The 13,628-nt window shown below is 34.4% G+C and overlaps 1 protein-coding gene across 5 annotated transcripts in view; it reads left to right on the top strand.

Annotated features, from left to right (window-relative positions):
- ROBO2 (roundabout guidance receptor 2) overlaps positions 1–13,628 on the top strand; it is a 1,637,092-nt gene that overhangs the window by 1,534,909 nt on the left and 88,555 nt on the right. For all 5 annotated transcript variants that reach the window (XM_027102521.1, XM_027102511.1, XM_027102532.1 and 2 more), the window contains 3 exons: positions 4,419–4,590; positions 9,058–9,263; positions 13,501–13,582. In XM_027102521.1, the coding sequence (XP_026958322.1) occupies positions 4,419–4,590; positions 9,058–9,263; positions 13,501–13,582 (460 nt within the window). The remainder of the gene's footprint in view (positions 1–4,418; positions 4,591–9,057; positions 9,264–13,500; positions 13,583–13,628) is intronic.

A 13,628-nucleotide genomic window follows, 5' to 3' on the forward strand; every position in this document is an offset into this window, starting at 1 on the left:
ATTTATTTTATTTCTGAAAAAGAGACCAATTATTTCTAAAATTAGCGGGAGTCAGATGCTTTAATATAACATTCTTTTTTTCTAGTGTTAATTCTCTAATATTTTTATCTTACGTCAAATAGATACAATGCAGTGTAACCAAATTATCTGAAAAAGTCTAACCTGTAGCTGTTTAAAACCTCCTAACAGAAAGGTAAGTTTGCTTTCTCGCATTGAGCTACATTGGGATAAGTAAGTGAGTTAGTATATATAAAGCACTTAGGACATCCTGGGCAAATGTAAAACAGTCAAAAATGTTTCCATTATTAATCAGCCTAGAAACTAGTTTCAACCCCCTTTCATAGATATATAGTATAAATACCTTTTCTTTACCGTTAATTTAAGCACGCTTCCATTTGAGTAGGAGAAATATTTTCTTCCATCATCCCTTCTGGATTCCCTCATAGTGGGGTTAGACAGGAAATAATACACTGAATACCAGGAAAAAAACCAACACTTGTCTGGTCTTTGCTGTGCCCTGGTTTGTCCTCTCCGGGCCCTCTCTGGGCAGCATGATCTCTCAAGACTCTGCTAAAAGCAAATTGAATACATCTGTTTTCTCATTTAGAACTTGGTCCAAACTTGGACAAGCGCAAGCCTCTAGGTTCTGAGGCAATGAGTGAAACTTCTGGCCTAAACCAGATCAGAAATTGAGTTCTTTGTCTACAGACTTATCTGTGCATTCCTGAGGGACCTAGAGATATTTTCATTCTGGTCTCTCCGGAAGCGTTCCGAAGGAGGCATATAGTTCGCAGGAAGAGACCTACTGGTGTTCCTCGTCAGCACCCTCTGGTGTTAGTCCAAGTTCTGGAAGAATTTCCTGGGCAAACATGAAAACCATGATTTAAAGTCTCAGGCAATCTAAAAACTTTGCCAGAGATGGAAAATGCTTTCGACTAAGTTAAGAGAACCTGTTGATCAAAACTCGTGTATGATTATCTGGGTAGAGAGACATCAGGAAGTTTCCCTCAGCCGTCATCTTGCATTGTTGTGAATTCCTATACAGTTCCGTACCACCCCAAGCTAGCAGTTTTAACATCTCAGTATGGACGGGCAAATTATCTTTCTTCCTTTCCTCAATGCTCTTTGTTGGATTCACTTCCCCCGTGATTTGTGGGATGTAAATATAGTGATGAGAAGGATAAGGTAAAGTTCTGGCCACTGTCTTATCCCACATCAGGATTGTTCCAGGACTTAATTGCCATCTTTTTTATCAGTTAGTAACAATACAATAGATTTCTACTCATAGACTTCCTTGATTCTTCACTTAAAAATTGCTTTCAGATGAAAACATCCCAAACTCTAAAGTGAGTGTAAAGCAACATGATATAGTTATAACATACTTGAACACACACACACACACACACACACACACACACACATACCCTGAAAAAGGAAAGAATTCTAAAGCCATTTTCCCTCCGTATAATTTTTACAATCTTTGTAGCACTGTTTAAATTTACTGAAGCTCATTTTTTTAATCTAAAATTTGAGGATAATATATTTTACGTCACATAAGTTATGAAGATTATGTGATTAAATTAGTTTATATGTAAAAATGCTTTACACGTTTTGAAGGTTAGAAATGGGGAAAATGCAGAATGCATCTGCCTTCCCTTGTTCCTGGCTGAAGTGGCAAGTTCATGCTTCTGCTCAGGCCAGGCTGCTAGGGCCAGAGGTATCCCTCTGCCCACGCACAGAAGCTCAGCACCACTCTGGTCACCTCTGTCCCCAGACCCACATCGTGCCTGAGAAGGCAGGAGGGGATGAGCCTGGAGAGCCCTGGTAGCCTGTCAAGATTCTCACTCCTGCCTGTAGCTCCTTCCCTCCACCCATTCGGGGAGGTATGGGGTCCACAGAAGTTACTTTCTCAAGCCACTGATAGTAAATATATTTATGTGAATTTATTATTTATTCATAAGTGATACAAATATAATGATATAAAGCAATTTGATTGTTGCAGATTTACACTTTAAATCCATGTAGTGAGTTAAATCTCATTATGACTTGTTATCGTGTAGATACAGCTATATCATTTGTAAATCACGCGTCCTAAAATAGCTTCAGGCTTATACATGCGATTGCATGAAATGTGTATTGGTCTTGTGGCCCAATGAGCATGATATTTAAATATGCTACATTGTGTTTTAATGTTTTTTAAACAAGTAATGATCAAATAGCATTAAAGTATTTCTTTTTCTCTTATTTGACAAAGTGGCATGTAATTCCAGAGATATTAATCTCTGGGAAAAATTTTCGAGTTAGGTGATTGATTTGATTATAATCTTAGGCCTCCTTTTCTTTATTTCAGCTATCTCCCTCACATTAGACAGAGGGGTCGGGGGAGAGAGAAAAGGGGAGAGAGAGAAAGGAGATTGTGAATGAGAACAAAAGAGAACTGCTTGAGCAAATTGTAAATTTTCAAATCATGAATTGGGACATTAGGAAAAATAAATTAGTCTTACTGTCTGCAGTATCCAATTTTTACAGTGATCTATGACTATCCATCAGTATAGAGAGTTAAGAGCCTGGACTTAATGGTCCATATTCCTCAATATGTGCTGATAATGCCAATTAGCACTAATAGGATACCCAGGCACTTCAAGGCGAGAAGAGCTCTGTAGAATTCCTGGGTTTTGCTTGTCATCCATTTTCTTTTGCCTATGTCATACAAACAGGGAATAAAGATGATGGGTTAACCTCAATCATATGCCATTTTCCATGTCATCGAATCATTTAGAAGGTGGACTGATAACACATTGTAGAGGAAGAGATCCCGGAGAGAATTAAGCCCATCTGATGTATTAGTGCTATGTAAATTAGTATTCTAACGGCTAATTGTAGGAAAGTGCACACTTTGAGTTATTGTATCATTTCCAAGTGCCTTTAAAATTTAGACCCTTCTCTTTCAGATGGTTTATTTCAGTAATATATTTGGATTCCACAGGAGAATTAGCTTGCTCTCAAATTATGCTTCATATGTATGAAATAGTCTAGCCTTATATAGTAATACAAATTTTATAGGAAGGCAATAGCATTTTGAAATTATATTCCTGGCATGCTAGCAAACATCACCTCTTTTTGAAAAGGTTTGATAACGTAGTATGTTTATGTAAAGTGGGCTTACGGTGTCACACTCGAATCTAATAAAGTGGACATCCATCATGTTGCAATAAAGAGAAGAGCTTCTAATTAAAGTAGGACCTCATTCGCAGGATTAAAGTCATTTAGGGTAATTGAAAAGTGTTAATACCCTATTTTATCCTCTTTCATTGGTATTACTTCAAGGGTAGAAATATTTTAAGGGGAAAATGTGTCTTATGCCTTTAATTGAATGTTATTACCTCCTGATTGTAACATATTGAAACTGTTTAATTACAAACCTGGAAAATTAATTACTATGTCGAGAAACAGATCCCAGAGGGTTCTAATGTTCTTTTTTTGTAAGTAAATACGACATAAAAATTGATATGTCCTTATTTATAATCCAACTTGGAAGCATATCTCAATATAATTTATTGTATCCAAATTTTTTTTTAATTGAACAACAGTAAAGCAACATAGGTCATCCAGGTTAACATTACTGCTCTCCTATAAGAACGTTCACAATTTTGTGATTTGGCTGCTTGTATTAATATGAGTTATATAGGAAACTAAAGAACCTTTGATTTTTTGATAGGGTAATATTATGAAATTCTTTACCATCACACGCATCCTTCAGAAACATCCCGCATCTTTTTATTTTCAGTGATTTGGTTAAGCTTGCTCAGACGGTAGCCTTTATACCTAGCTCCTTTCAAAGCTGTTAAAACCTGCAAAAATCTTATAGCAGAAGGAGATTCAGCTGTCTCTCTGTGTCAGTCTCAGTCACACACTTTTGAATACCTTTAGGAGAAATTGAGTTACTTATGTCAAATATTCAAAAGGGTCAGCAGAAAATATTTTTGCGTTCTCTAGTGATCTGCAGTTTATAAAACACATACACAATTGATGTTACATTCTAGATTCTCACGATGTTTTATGAGTTGAGTCAGATGAGCATTATTATGTCCATTTTACAGATGAGGAAACTGCGTTTCAAAACCGTTCAGTAACTCACAGAAAGTCACGCAGAGAGTAAAAGGTCACGATCCAGACCTAGATGATTGTTCCTTCAGCCAGAGCATGCTGGCTTCTTAGAGCACATCATTTTCCCATGATGGGAAAGAAGTTTCCCAGTGAGACTCACTGTGTGGCCTTTAACCCTTTCAGTACCATATTTTTAAATCTTTCTGTTTTCTTTTTCCAGCCACATTTCTCTAACTGCGGTAGCTGTTGTTAATATAATTTTCCTTCTGAGTCAGAAGAGAATCTTAGTAACATTGTGTTTGTTTCCACAGAACCTGCTTTTCCCAAATCAACCCCAACAGGCCAACAGCAGATGTTCTGTGTCGCCAGCCGGGGACCTTACAATTACCGACACTCAGCGCTCGGACGCGGGTTACTACATCTGCCAGGCCCTAACCGTGGCAGGAAGCATTTTAGCAAAAGCTCAGCTGGAAGTTACTGATGGTGTGATATTATTAGAATTTGTTTTCTGAAAATAATGATTTTTATCAAAACTATGAAATTCTCTGACCTTTTAGTTAAATCCTTAAAATTAATGCTTATCTTCTAAGTTTGAATCTAGGTAAAATAACATTCTTAATAGTTTCTAATTCTCCCTGATTTAATACCATTTACTTTCCCAAAGAAGAACATCAAACACAATCTATTTTATTCTTAAAAATATAGGATGCATTATTTTAGTGAAATAGAAATAGGAATGTTAGCTGTATATTTTTATTCAGTCTTGTGCTGATATGATTGCTTCTAATGGATAGTAAAAATCTTATTTTACTAGAGGAGAGAGAGATATAATCTTTATTATCAGTGGAAACAGAGATGACTTTTCACTTAGCCAATCACATTATGACATCCTATGATGTGTTAATTATACATTCACTAAGTTAAATTAATTAAATACCTTCCAAACTACAAATGGATGCTAAAACTATTTTTTTATTTGTATGTATGCCCTACAAATCTTAACTGAAGCACCTGATTCAGGTGAAAGTTGAAGACCATGCAGCACTCTTCATGTCTGATTTTTTTTTCCCAAGAGCTTTTCTGTCACAATTGACACGTAGGGAGTTTTAGATATTTGTGAACCTCTGAGCATTAATTTAAGCCATATTCTTTGATATCTTAAATTTAAAAAATCTCTCTTGCCCTCTTAGATTTGTGGGGTTTCTGATTCTCCCCACACCCGCACCCTCCCACTCTGGGTTCTGCGATAAAAGAGCTTTGGGCTGTGACCTCTCTGATTCTCTTCTTTCTCTGCTGAGCTTTCATGCAATTCAAATTTACATGTAGATTAAAAGGTCATTTAAAATTAATAGAAAGGCAGTATTTTTTTAATGTCTGCCCATGGTATTGCCTGATTCAGCGCCATGTCAGGAATGGGAATAAATAGAACAGACAAACATTAGCTGAGGGGATATTGAGTCGTTAATGGCCATACCTGCTGATGCAGCAGAGATTTACTGCTATGGAACTGAAAGAAGTCAGGTTCAAGGGTAATGGTGCCAAGAAATTCTTCCTTTACATGGACAAGATCATCGATCCTTCAAACCTGCATATTTCTTTAAAAGAAATAAAATATAATTATTAATCTTTTTTAAGTTCCTATGTTTTCTTCTACTAGGAAAAAATGTCTAGAAACATATACTTGGAAAATAAGGTATTCTGGCCCAAACCTAAGTTTTATTCTATACTACTATGAAAGATTCCAAATATAATGCTTAAGAACTCCACTATAGCTGCTTATGGTATTTTACAAAAGACAGACTTTTAAATGTTTCTAAATGAAGAAAGTGTTATGAAGAAGGCAAACCATATTTGTAGAAAACAAAGTTGATGATTTAGAAGAGCCAGTTGATATGACTGATGTGGTTCATGAAACAGGTGGATATTCAAAACTGTGCCTGATATAATGAAAAGGAAAACTTGTTTTGAGAAATTATGTTTGTTGTTGACATAATCTCTCAGACCAGTAGTAATTCTAGCTTTGGTTCTGTGGTCAGACTGAAAAGAGTGATAAGGAAATTTAAATCTGTTGACTGAGATGTCTCTGAACATTTGGTCACAAGTGGCTTGAATATTAATTGCTACATTGATTTTTACTTTCGTAAGCATTCACAAAGTCAGGATCCTTTTGCAAGAACATTGAATGGAGGTTATAGAGTTATTGATTTTGACAGTAAAGAAATCTAACTTCAAGACCTAAACACACACACACACACGCACACACACACACACCACACACATACACTTTTATAAATAATGTTCTCCAAATATTAACTTGCCACATTGGCCGATGACTTCAGCTTTTATTCATAATTTTGAATTTTTCAGACTGGTTAACAGTTTAATAATACGCAAGTCATCCCCTTTTGAACGTGTTGCTTGGTATGATCCAGGGCAGTTTAGAGCCAAATGAAATTCCAATGTAGAATGAAAACATATGTCGTGTTCAGAAAAACAAGCAAAACATCTATAGCGATGTTTCTGTTGTTACAGTTTTGTACTTAGATTCCTTTCTTGGAAATATTTTTAACTCAAGTGTTCACATGAGATGAGATTGTTAATGGTGATGAAAGGTGCTGTTGAGTGATAATTTTACTTATTATAGGTAGAGCTAAGATCTTTAATACACTTGAATTTCAAAACATCCCTTTAAAAGACCTTCTTATTATTTCATTAACACTGTTCTTCATTTCTTTTCTTCTTTTAGAAAATTAGAAAATTGTAATGAGAATTCTGAGTAGAACCAATAGAATCTAAAAGGACTGGAGAGAAGAAATGTACAATAGATGTCACATCATGATCTTATATGAATGGTTTATTGAGGATTCACAATGCATAGTTAGAGAAAACCATGGAATTGTTCACAGATCACTGGAAACCCTAAATGTTCATTTAACCTCTGACCTTAGTGTCATGGAAACTTGTGGTCATCTTTCACCCATAACATCCTTGAAACTGAAAGTTCTTTCTGGCCAGGAAAGTTTCAGTTACTTTTTTGATCAAATTCATTTAAAAGACAACGAGCTACTCATTTGGGCAGTTAAAAAGAGAAAAAAGAAACTAATTATATGTCCTTTGCCCATATATAATGATTTCAAGGATATGACAGTAAGAGCAGGTTATAAGAAGTTACCAGAATTCTATATAGATATTTAATTTGAAACAAAGAAGTAACATTATATAAAATTTAATAAATAGTTTCTTCTCTGGTAATGCAGACCCATTTTTCTTACTGAATTTTAAAATTATTCATAATGTTTGGTGAATTGGCCTTCCATTTTTGACTCAGAGAGAAAATAAATTCCACAAAGCATTCAACTTGAATATCTATTTGCACAATTATTGCCAGATATGTCAGAATTAGTATAATAGTGTGCTTTCACATTCTCTGAAGATTATTTAATTTACTTCTAAAATGAAGAATTTGATCAAGAAAAGCAGTGAACTAAATGGATCTAATCTTTATTTGCAAAGTATACACAGAGAATCTTGTTTTCCTTAGGTTTTTATAAGGTTTTCTACATATACACACATTTTAATACATATTTTAATATAACAGGTTTAGGTTGATTGGAAGTCCACTCTATCTTGACATGCAGGAGACCTCTATTTTAAATCAAGATCACTGTGAACTCTACAAATAAAAATACATATAGATTGAGAAATATATAAACATATAAATGGGTATTTGTAAAAGTTGGTAGACAAAGGAAATTAGAGCATTAATAAGCAAAATGACTTTTTTTGATTATGTACATAGTAATCCAAGATGACCTTCTTGAGAAAAAGCATTCTTCACAGTTGCTTAGCAATAATTCAGATTCACCATCTTTTTCTTTTTGTGGAAATTTTATATATATATATATATATTTAAATATTATATTTGTTATTATTATACATAATAAAGAGCATATTTGGATAATTAACCAAAACCTATGTGAAGTTTATAAAACTTTCTCTTACGAAATCCTTTCTTGGGCTTGGGTATATCAGTTTCATTGTGAGATGGTCTTCTAATGAATTGTAGATGAGAGCCTGCCTCCAATTGATTCCATATTTTCATTACCCATTTAAATATTACTATACATTCTGATACACTTCCTAAATCATTATATAATACTTCTAAAGGCACTGATGATACTGCTGCAAATCAATATTCAATTAAAAAAACAGTGAACTATGTTTATGAAATTATGGAAAATTTACTCAAATGATCACAAAAATGGATATATATGTAAACACAAATTTTCATGAAAATGCTATTTTTGTCATGTCATAAATATGGTCTTTAGATTTTTTTGCTTAAAAGTATAGACTAATTAAATTATATCATCCACATTATATTACTATAATCTAGAGCCCAATATCACAATTTTAGAAATAAATTATTTATAGTCTAATATTTTAACGTCATCAAAATATTATAGTCTATATAAATAAAGCCGGCAACTGGTGCTATGAAGGTAAAATTATGTATTACTCATATATTTATAAGAAAAGCAAAAGTGAAAATTGATTGTACTCATGTGATATTCCACAGGCTTTCTAAAACATGCATATGAGAGAGAAAATGGCCATTTTGCAAATGATTACCATAAGCTCTAAACATTTTAATTTTAATATGATTTAACCTTTCTAAGATGTCAGAATTTATCTTATCATCATCTTAATTATAGGTAACTCAGAGTAAGTTATAAATATAGTATGGCTTCAGTAAAATATGTACAGGTGTATGTATAGTAATTATAGATGATAGATTTATAGTGGATGTAGAATATTACAGAAAAAATTATAAGTAATATGTATGACTTTGGGGCTTTAATCTTACTTTTGATATAAGACTACTGCTGATATAAAGACTACCAAATTTCATAAAATTAAAATATCCTGAAAAATATCTTTGTCCTTTAGTTTTGACAGATAGACCTCCACCTATAATTCTACAAGGCCCAGCCAACCAAACGCTAGCAGTAGATGGTACAGCATTACTGAAATGTAAAGCCACTGGTGACCCTCTTCCTGTAATTAGCTGGCTAAAGGAGGGATTTACTTTTCTGGGTAGAGATCCAAGAGCTACTATACAAGAACAAGGAACCTTGCAGATTAAGAATTTACGCGTAAGTAATGTTGGAATTTGTATTTGGATCTTCATCTCACAGAAGTACGTACTTCCCTAGGGAAACACTGTGTTGTGAAGTTAAAATCTTACATCCCTGCATAATTGCTATACATTTTATTATAGACCCTGTTATTTCTTATTTTACAAATGACAAATTGAAATTAGAGGCAAGTTCATTGTCCTTAAGTTCGTTATAAGCTCATAACAGGCCTAGAAACTTTTTATTCCTTCATTCTATCTTATATGTATGTAATCAATGAAACTAAAAAGGTTAAACACATAAAGTTAATGATAGTAATAGTACATTTAAAATAACTGAAAATGAGAAATGCTTCTGATTTACTCTCATGAACAAGGGAAGTTCGTAATGAAATGTGGATAGATTGGCTCAGCCAAACAGTTATGTGGAAAGTAATAAAGAGATGAGACTGATGACTGCATAGGAAGCAGGTTTGGCTAGGTGGTAAAAATATCTTACATTTTAGGTAAAGTTGCTGTGCAGTTTAGGTTTAAATCTGTGCACAAGAACAAGCCATTGCTGGTCTTTTAACAGAAGATGACATGATAGGAAATGACCACTCCTGCCAAATTACCAAGTTAGACTTGCTTCAGGAGCAGCTCAAAATAAATGTTTACTTCTGAATATTATATTAGCTATCTACTGCTGTGTAACAGTATCAGAAAACACTTCACAACACTTGTGTTGTTAGGCTCAAAACAACACGTTTATTATCTCATACCTTCTGTGGGAGTCTGGGCATGACTTAGCTGGGTCTTCTGCCCTAGGGTCTCACAAAGCTACAGTCAGGGTTGTAGTCTCATCTGAAAATGGACTGGGGATCAGTTTGCTTCCAAACAACATAGTTGTTAGTGGCATTCAGTTCTTAATGGCTATCAGACTGGTGACCTCAGCTTCTTGCTTGCTGTTGACTGAAGGCTGCCTGTGGTTCCTTGCCATGTGGATATTCCCAATATGATTGTTTGCTTCCTCAAAATCAACAAGGAAGAGAGTTTTTTAGCAAGGCAGGCTTACAATCCTATATAACATAATCACAAATGTGACATCCTGTCACTTCCATGCCATATTCTATTGGCCAGAAGTAAGTCAACAGGTCCTCCACACACTCAAGGTGAGGGATTACACCAGGTGTGAATACCAGAAGGATGTTATCATGGGGGCCACCTGCCCTCCACAAGTATATTCAGTTCATTCAACCAAATATAGAAAGCCTCCCCTCCATGTAGCAAGCACTATACTAAAGCTCAAGAGTATGTCAGAATAGTCACAAGATTGGGAATGAGGGTCAGAATTAGGGTGGTTGATGTAATAGTACATGAAGAGAAATTGACTGAAAATGATTCAGTGGAAGAACAATTAGTAGCATCTGCTATCTAGGTATACATTGGGAACCAAGGTGATTCAAAAACAAACAAAAAGGTGTTGCATTTTCCCATTCAGAAGCCTGAGGAGGAAGATAAATTATTTTTATTATGTGTATTTTCAAATGATCACAACGGGGAGTGTTTTTTTCTTACAATGTAAATTATTTACAAGCACATGTTTATCAGATGTGTAAAATACGGACACATAACAAAAAGGAAGAATGACTTTTTTGTAGTGTGCACATGCATACACAAACACAAATCTTTAATTTGTTACTATAATGAATGTATATATTGTTTTATTTTAATTTTGAGATAGGCATTAATTATTGCTCTAAGTAGACAAAATGCTATCAAATTCAATTTCAAGAAAAATAAATTAATACAGGTTTTTAGCCTGTCTTTTTATTTATTGTAAATTAATTGTAAACCTTCTTTGGACAAAATGGGAGTTATTAAAAAATTAATGCCAGCTCTCCTTGAGTAAACAAGTTAACCGCTCTCTCTGAGCTAAAAGCAGACTTCTTGGGCCATGGAGGTTAATGCATTTCCATTGTACTGCTGAATTAAAGGGTGTGCTTGAACAGTCAAGACCCCCAATAGTGTTTAAAAGAAGCAATTAAAGGTGGGTGCTTGATGATGTCAAACAAAGTTTGAGCCCCTCTCTCAGGCTTCTGAGTAGTCTTTCTGAGATGCATATGCATACTCCTGGGAGCTTGTCTGCAGCCAGCTACACAAGGAGAAAAGTAGGTGAGAGAGCGTGCCAGCACATTTGTCTTTTTCAAAGCACTGATTAAGGACGAAAAGAGAAGGATGGAAAAGATATGAAGCACTCATGACCAGAGAAGACATTATTTAAAGTTAAAGGAATGAAAATGAATATGGTGATGATGATGATAATACAAGAGTGAGCTTTAGCAATGTATTTAGGGTTTTCATATCACTTTTGATAAACTCCACAATGAAAACATTGTTATTTTTTCTGTAAGATGACTGTCTTTAACAGAAATAAAATGTTTTACACTACTTCACTGATACAGTCAAGAGAGGGTTTCTGTAGATCATATTCCTTTAGATCTTACTTTCTTTTCCAGTACTTAATGCAAGGGGGGAAAAATAGTGTGATGAACACTGTGTTCTCATGGTCCAGTAATTGGTAGCTGAATCCGTTTCTTCTGAGGAGACGATTCCAATAATCATTAAAACCTACCGACCACAGCTAATGTCAGACTTGTATCTCCATACAATGACAAGGAGATGCAGTTAAGAAGCATTACCTAGTATTCTTCTTTTAGCATTTGCACATAATAACAAGTGCTACATTTTAGTTCAACTGCTATAATAAAATGCAAATTTTTTACTCTTTCACAGACCATATTCAAATGAACATCCCATTAAAATCCAGCCTCGGCTCATTATATTTAGTTTGTGAGTGATGCTTCTTAAAAGCAAAGATCTAATGACTATAATGTGTGCACAGCCACATTTGAAAAAATGGCTCTTTCTACAATGGCTATTCCCTCATCTTGCCTCAGTATAATAGAAGACAATTGTACAGAGATAACATAATATGGCAAAGAATGACGTGACAGAGTAATTTGAAACTTAGGTTAAAATACATAATGCCATTTAAAAGCAATTAAAATTGTGGAACCGCAGTAACATCCAGGCACTAATGATTTACCCGAGAATCAGTTGTGGAAGGTTGAGTCATCAATACACTTACATTTTGAACCCAACAGATATTATATTCCATGACCTCCCATATTTTATCAACAATTAGACTCACGCTCATCGTGGAATTTTAATTCTACATCTTCTGCTTTGCCTTATTCTGTTTGGTCATCAGTTTCTCTTCCCAGTCTCGCTTTTCCTTCACCCCTAAACTAACCTAAATGAATGTTGTTTGCAATTTAAGCCCGTGGGGCTCAACCACAGGGAGGATTTTTGATTTACATATTACCAAACTTGAAGTTTTTGTCAAGGTATAATCACGGAATCTTCTGCCTTTTAACATTTACAAAAGGGAACTCTTGATTATATTGTCAACTATTCCTCAAATTCTTTTGCCGCTCTTCAATGAATAACAAAAACATTTTTTGTAATCAGTGAAAGACAGTTTTTAGTATGCTTTAAAAAGTGTTGTGGATTAGATGATTTCTATGACCATTTCAGCTCTCTATTGCAATGATTCCATGGGTATCGTTTGCTTGTTTTTAATGACACAACTTTATTTCATTCACTGTTACACTGCTACAATTTTAATAAAAGTGAGCACTGCACTCTTTAAAAGGAAAGATTTCGTTTTCCTTTTTGAAAAAACAAAATTTCTTCTTCACTTTTCTCCATGTCTTTAAAAAAAAGAAGATCTGCCCCCATATTATCTCAGTGCTTATTTACTCCTGGGTATATTTTATTCTGTGAAATACAGTTTATTGACGACAAAGAGGACAGCTTTGCATTACTGATCTCTGAATGTTTATACGATGCTGAAAACTTCTGTCCTGACTTATCCATATCTAACTCTGACACAGTGAAGTACCAACATAAGCTGGAATTAAAAGATAAGGGGATTGCTGTGGAGGCAAATAGAAAGACAACTAAAGTTTACAGACAAATAGCATTTAGTTGTAGAAATATAATAAGAATCTTTGAATCACCATTATGAATAAAATACATGATATGTGCTTATTTTAATATTTTACGTATGCATATGATTGACTCTAATGTATAATTTGGACAGCCAAGTGATATATCACATTTTCACAGTCAAATATTGCCTTGTTGAGATTGAGTAATTATTCTACAAATCAATTAAAACAATTTTATTCTCTCCCTTCTATGCACACTAGATTTCTGATACTGGCACTTATACTTGTGTGGCTACAAGTTCAAGTGGGGAGACTTCCTGGAGTGCTGTGCTGGATGTGACAGGTGAGTTCTTTGTGAACTATTTTAACAGAAGAAATCTTGAGCCAGT

Source organism: Aethalodelphis obliquidens, unplaced genomic scaffold, assembly GCF_003676395.1.
Source record: "Aethalodelphis obliquidens isolate GAN/ISIS:26980383/991018 unplaced genomic scaffold, ASM367639v1 scaffold1, whole genome shotgun sequence".
Lineage (NCBI taxonomy): Eukaryota > Metazoa > Chordata > Mammalia > Artiodactyla > Delphinidae > Aethalodelphis > Aethalodelphis obliquidens.